This window comes from Solanum stenotomum, unplaced genomic scaffold, assembly GCF_019186545.1.
Source record: "Solanum stenotomum isolate F172 unplaced genomic scaffold, ASM1918654v1 scaffold33707, whole genome shotgun sequence".
NCBI classification, from domain to species: domain Eukaryota; kingdom Viridiplantae; phylum Streptophyta; class Magnoliopsida; order Solanales; family Solanaceae; genus Solanum; species Solanum stenotomum.
Genome location: NW_026032595.1, coordinates 32,087 through 34,376, shown reverse-complemented (window position 1 = coordinate 34,376; position 2,290 = coordinate 32,087). Strand labels below are relative to the sequence as shown.

General features: G+C 26.0%; 1 protein-coding gene across 1 annotated transcript in view; it reads left to right on the top strand.

Moving 5' to 3' along the window:
• The window catches only part of LOC125852316 (WRKY DNA-binding transcription factor 70-like), a 2,575-nt gene extending 945 nt beyond the window's left edge, over positions 1–1,630 (top strand). The window contains exons 2-3 of the mRNA XM_049532069.1: positions 1,086–1,187; positions 1,509–1,630. Coding sequence (XP_049388026.1) covers positions 1,086–1,187; positions 1,509–1,539 — 133 coding nt within the window. The 3' untranslated portion in view covers positions 1,540–1,630. The remainder of the gene's footprint in view (positions 1–1,085; positions 1,188–1,508) is intronic.
• Positions 1,631–2,290: the final 660 nt, after the last annotated feature.

Genomic DNA, 2,290 nt, shown 5'->3' with positions numbered 1-2,290 from the left:
AAAATAAATTGATTTTTTTAACAAAAAAAAATTGTAATTTGAAGTTGGAAGAGAGTTTTGGAAAATGTTTTCCTTAAGTTTTGAAGGGAAGTCATTTTCCTTAAATTTGAGGAAAATGAGTTAATTTGAAAAACATTTTCCAACACATTTAACCAACCAAACATGAGAAACTTGGAAAACATTTTCCGGAAAATGTTTTCCTTCATACCAAACACACCCATAATGAATTTAGAGTTCAAATGCTAATACGTTACACAATCAAATATCATCTATGATTTGTTTGCAAATAATTTTATTTAATTTATTTGTGTTAGTTTCTAATGAATAAAATAAAAAACTACATAGTATAATAGGTTGTTCAAAATTTATTCCACTATTAATACTTATAACTTAGATAATAGGTTTGATTACTGATAATATAAAACTTATTTTACATCCTTGATCTACATACGTACTTATACCTTTGATAGAGAATCAGAATAGTTGCCAAAAAATAGTAATCTAATCGGTATAGTTTATAGTTTTAGTGTATATTATTTAAACTCAATTATAATATAAGATTAATGATAATCAAGCTATTAAAAGCTTAAGTACTCACCATATATATAGTGTTTGTTGAAGGCTTTTAGATTCACCCATTTATTAATTATAATCGCTAAAAGAAACCGCTGCTGAATTTCTACTTTAGGTCAAGTATACTTCAATAGGATGTCAATTAATATTTGATCACATCTTATGAAATTATACTGTATAGATGAATAAAAATGTACGTATAGATATCATAAGTTGAATATTCTTAGTTTATTAATTTCACCGTCTCAAAATAAGTGTCATTTCAGCAATAGAAAAAATGTTCCAAAATAAGTGTCATCTTAGAAATTCAAAACAAAAAATAGTAGTACATTTTTTCAACTATACCCTTATATTAAAGAACTACTTCTTCTTATTAAAAATGCTTAATTATCAAGAAACATCTAATAAACTGGACTAACTTAATAAACTATACCTCGTATTTATATTTTTAAAAATTTTGAACCAAATAATTCATTAGTAAAAATTTATAATTTCATCTATAAGCTATGCAGAAAAGCATTAGATTCATGGACGAGAGAGACTACAACAACGGAAGATGGACATGCATGGAGGAAATACGGACAAAAGGTTATACTTAACTCAAAATATCCAAGGTATACATGTACTTATTTAATTGTATGATTACCTAATTTAAAAAATATTTTTACTATTTAATTATGTGTTCAACATATTTCACCTATGAATCTGATTCTTTTTGTTAGTCAATCATTTAAACCCAAAATCTATATTATCTAGTTTAATATATATCAATACACATATTTTTATTTGCTTAATTATATATGTTTTCGATACAACAAAAAGATGGATATATATGTATATTGTTTACTTTCTACTATATTAATTATTAAACATATATATATATATATTTTTTTTATTATTTTTTTTTTATTTTTTTTTTGTTGTTGTGAGGAAAGGTGTTACTATAGGTGCAGTCATAAAGTATGATCAAGAGTGCTATGCCACTAAACAAGTTGAGAGAATTAAAGAGGAGGACCCAATTATGTATCGAACTAAATATTTTGGACATCACGATTGTGCACTAGATTGGCAGGATTTAATTACTGATTTTTCTCTTGAAGGTGTGGTTTCATCTTATAATGACTTATGGTTTGGATATGGACAACGTAGGTGAATTTGGTGATTTTCACTTTGAGGCATTAGAGTTTTCTTGATTAATTGTTCCTAATGGCTTAGCTTGTAACTCATGTTTATGTCCCTTTGTTTTGATTCAATGAAGTGAAAGTTCCATAATCACATTGATTTTTTCATGGTTTTATTTTTTATGATTAATTTACTTCTACAAATTTGAAATGCACGAAGGAAAAAGGAGCAATTAATCGTCACAACTTGCACATATAAGTATCTTTTGAAAGACCCAACTATTAAAATTTTTAAGACAAAGTCCATCAAAAATCAATTACTTAATCTTTAATATCCTAACTTACATCACATAACAGTCACAATTTCTTTTGATTGAATCACTTTGTTTGTGTAATAATAATAGTGGTATTACTTAATTGAAATTCACAGTAGCTTTCATGTGGATTGCGCATGTACTAGGAGTCTGTTTCTATCGAGATGTCTATATTCTCAACAACTTTATTACTTTCAAACTTAATAAAAAACAAATCAAACCGACAATTATTTTTTTCGTTTGGCTTGGTTTGATTTTAGAAATTTTAAAACTGACTGTATT